Source organism: Pyrgilauda ruficollis, unplaced genomic scaffold, assembly GCF_017590135.1.
Source record: "Pyrgilauda ruficollis isolate IOZ18807 unplaced genomic scaffold, ASM1759013v1 scaffold1322, whole genome shotgun sequence".
NCBI lineage: Eukaryota > Metazoa > Chordata > Aves > Passeriformes > Passeridae > Pyrgilauda > Pyrgilauda ruficollis.
The window spans coordinates 1,921-5,956 of NW_024511678.1; the positions used below are offsets into that span (position 1 = coordinate 1,921).

General features: G+C 48.7%; 1 protein-coding gene across 1 annotated transcript in view; it reads right to left on the reverse strand.

Annotated features, from left to right (window-relative positions):
• Positions 1-207: 207 nt before the first annotated feature.
• Positions 208-4,036, reverse strand: part of ZNHIT1 (zinc finger HIT-type containing 1) — a gene marked incomplete at its 5' end in the record, with an annotated part of 4,263 nt that continues 434 nt past the window's right edge. The window contains 3 exons of the mRNA XM_041459209.1: positions 208-922; positions 1,679-1,848; positions 2,733-2,812. Coding sequence (XP_041315143.1) covers positions 901-922; positions 1,679-1,848; positions 2,733-2,812 — 272 coding nt within the window. The remainder of the gene's footprint in view (positions 923-1,678; positions 1,849-2,732; positions 2,813-4,036) is intronic.

Here is a 4,036-nt window from a genome sequence, read left to right on the forward strand (position 1 = left end):
CCCAGGCGATGCTCGTCCAATCACAGCCCAGGGCGGCCATCTTGGACCCATGGCGCCGGCCAATGGCGGCGCAGCTCCGCCCTCAAAGGGGCGGCGCTCGATTTTCCCGGATTTCCCCCCAATCCCGAGGCCCCGCCCCCTTCCCCAGGCCCCGCCCCCTCTCCTGTAGCTCCTCCCACTCCCTCCGAATAAACTCAATCCCAAAGATTTTGGGAGGAAAAAATCGGATTTTGGTTCAAACGGGGCCCGGCCGCCATCTTGGGGGGGTGGGGCCAATGCGGCCATTTTGTGGGTGGGGCCAAGGCAGCCATCTTGGAGGTGTGGCCGTGGTTGCCATTTTGGGGGTGGAGTCAAGGCAGCCATCTTGGGGGTGGAGTTTTGGCAGCCATCTTGATGGGTGGGGCCATGGCAGCCATTTTCTGGGTGTGGCCATGTTTGGGGTGGAGTCATGGCAGCCATCTTGGGGGTGTGGCCATGGCCGCCATGTTGGGGTGGAGCCACGCTGGCCATTTTGTGGGTGCAGTCATGGCAGCCATCTTGAGAGCGTGGTCATGGCCGCCATGTTGGGGGTGGAGTCATGGCAGCCATCTTGGGGTGGGACCATGGCAGCCATCTTGAGAGCGTGGTCATGGCCGCCATGTTGGGGGTGGAGTCATGGCAGCCATCTTGGGGGCGCGGCCATGGAAGCCATTTTTGGGGTGGGACCATGGTGGCCATCTTGGGGGCGTGGCAATGTCTGCCATGTTGGGGGTGGAGTCGTGGCAGCCATCTTGGGGGTGTGGCCATGGCGGCCATTTTTGGGGCGGGACCAAACAAGACGTGCTCACGGCGGCCATTTTGGGCTGGCATCACGGCAGCCATGCTGTGGGCGTGGCCACGGCAGCCATATTGGGGGCAGGGTCACACCGTCCACTTCAGGCACCTGCGGGGGAGGGGAGGGAAAGGTCGGGGGTCAGCAGGGTGAGACCCCTCCCCCAAAAACTGGGGGTCCCACTGCCAGGTCACATTCCCACAGGTTTTTTTTGCTGTTTTTCCCCAATTTTCTTCCATTTTTCCAAACTTTTTTCCCTTTTTTCCTGTTATTTCCCATTATTTTCCCCAATTTTTTCTCACCTTTCCCAAGTTTTTTCCTTTTTTTTTACAGCTTTTCCTTTTTCCCCCATTTTCCCTCGGATTTCTCCTATTTTCCTTGAGCTTTTTCCCACTTTCCTGGAGTTTGTTCCCCATTTCCCTTTTTTTTTTAAATTTTCCTGATTTTCCCTTTTTCTTTTCCATTTTCCCATTTTTTCTCATTTTTTCCCAAATTTTTTCCCTCCTTTTTTCCTGTTTTCCCTTTCTCTCAATTTCCCCCATTTTTCCTTATTTTTCCCCATTTTTTTCCTGCTTTTTCCCATTTTTTCCCCATTTCCACCCGGTTTTCCCCCATTTCTCCAATATTTTTTCCCACTTTTTGTCGCTTTCCCCACTTTCCTAATTTTTCCTCATTTTTCCTTCTTTGTTTTCCATAATTTTTTTCTGGTTTCCGCCACCTTTTTTGCTGGTTTTTTCCCCACTTTTCCCCCATTTTTTCACCATTTTTTCCCATTTTTTCACTGTTTTTCACCATTTTTTCACCTTTTTTTCCCATTTTTTCACCGTTTTTCCCATTTTCACCGGGTTTTTTTGGGCTCCCCCGTACCTGGTGTCCTGGTGGGTGCCCAGGCAGCGCGTGCAGCAGTACCTGGCCCCGCAGGTGACGCAGGTGTAGCCCGAGGGGAAGCCGCAGACGGCGCAGAAGTGGCGCTGCGGCAGCCGGGACGGCGCGGCCCCGGCCGAGACGTAATTGGGGCCCTCGGCCGCGCTCAGGTTCTGGGGGCATTTCGGGGATTTTGGGGTTAGGGCACTGAGCCGGAGTAAAATTCAGAATTCAGCCCCAAAATCCAGAATTCAGCTCAAAAATCCAGAATTCAGACCCAAAATCTGGCCGAAAAATTCAGAATTTTGCTCCAAATCCAGCCCCAAAAGCCAGAATTCAACACCAAAATAGAAAATTCCACCCCAAAAGCCAGCCCAGAACATCCAGGATTCAGCCCCAAAATCCAGAATTCAGCCCCAAAATCTGACCCAAAAATCCAGAATCCATCCCCAAATCTAGTAAAAAATTCGAAATTCAGTTGGAAATAAAAAATTCGGCCTCAAAATCCAGAATTCAGCTCAAAAATCCAGAATTCAGACCCAAAATCTGGCCCAAAAATCCAGAATCCATCCCCAAATCTAGTAAAAAATTCGAAATTCAGTTGGAAATAAAAAATGCAGCCCCAAAATCCAGAATTCAGCCCCAAAATCCAGTTTATAATCCAGAATTCAGCCCATAAGCCAGAATTTGGACTCAAAATTCAGAATTCAGCCCCAAAATCAGCTCCAAAATCCAGAATTCAGCTCCAAAGCCTGGCCCGATTCAGCTTAAAATCCAAAATCCAGTGCCAAAATCCGCACCAAATCCAGCATTCAGCCCCAAATCCAGCGTTAAATCCAAAATTCAGCCAAAAAATCCAGCCCCAAAATCTAGAATTCAGCCACAGAATCAAGAACCGGCTCCAAATCCAGCCCGAAATCCAGAATTCAGCCCCAAAAAAATCCAGAATTCAGCCCCAGAATTTCTCTCAAATTCCCTCAAATCCCCCCAAAATCCCCCAAATCCCCTAAAATTCCCCCAAATTCCCCCAAAATTTCCCCAAATTTCCCAGTCCCACCTGCTCCTCCAGCAGGGCCTGGAAGTTCTTGCGGAAGCGCAGCTTGAAGTGATCGCCCCGGGTTTTCTTCTTCTTCTTCCCTGGGGACCCCAAAAGTTCAGCCCCAAATCCACCCCAAAATCCACAAAATTCAGCCCCAAAACCATCCTCAAAATCCAGCCCCTAAATTCAAAATTCAGCCCCAAATTCAGCCCCAAATCCAGCCCCAAAATCCAAAAGTTCAGCTCCAAATCCAGCCCAAAATCCAAAAATTTAGCCCCAAATCCACCCCAAAATCCAAAAATTCAGCTCCAAATCCACCCCAAAATCCAAAAATTCAGCCCCAAATCCGCCCAAAAATCCACAAATTCAGCCCCAAATTCGGCTCAAAATGCAAAAATTCAGCTCCAAATCCACCCCCAAAATCCAGCCCCAAAATCCAAAAGTTCAGCCCCAAATTCGGCTCAAAATGCAAAATTTCAGCTCCAAATCCAGCCCAAAAATCCACAATTCAGCCCCAAATTCAGCCCAAAACCCAAAAATTCAGCTCCAAATCCACCCCAAAATCCAACCCAAATTCAGCTTAAAATGCAAAATTTCAGCTCCAAATTCAGCCTCAAATCCAGCCCCAAAATCCAAAATTCAGCCCCAAAATCAAGCCCCAAAATCCAAAATTCAGCCCCAAATCCACCCCAAAATCCAAAAATTCAGCCCCAAATCCAGCCCAAAATCCAAAAGTTCAGCCCCAAATCCAACCCCAAAATCCAAAATTCAGTCCCAAATTCGGCTCAAAATGCAAAATTTCAGCTCCAAATCCAGCCCCAAAATCCAGCCCAAAATTCAGAATTCAGCCCCAAAATCAGCCCCAAATCAAGCTCCAAATCCACCCAAAAATCCCAAATCAGTCCCAAATCCCACCCCCAAATCCAGCCCAAAATCCAGAATTCAGTTCCAAAACCAATCCCAAATCCAGCAAAAAATGCAAAATTCAACCCAAAATCCAGAATTCAGCCCCAAATTCAGCTGGAAATGCAAAATTCAGCCCCAAATCCAGCCCAAAATCTAAAATCCACCTCAACCCCAAGTTCAGCCCAAAATCCACCCCAAAATCCAGAATTCAGCCCCAAATCAGCCCAAAATTCAGCCCCAAATCCAGAATTCAGCCCCAAATTAAGCTAAAAATTCAAAATTCAAGCCCAAATCCAGTCTAGAATGGAGAATCAGCCTCAAAATCCAGAATTCAGCCCCAAAAATCAGCCCAAAATTCAGCTGAAAATGCAAAATCCAGCCCCAAATTCCCCCAACCCCCCCATTCCCCGTCCCGC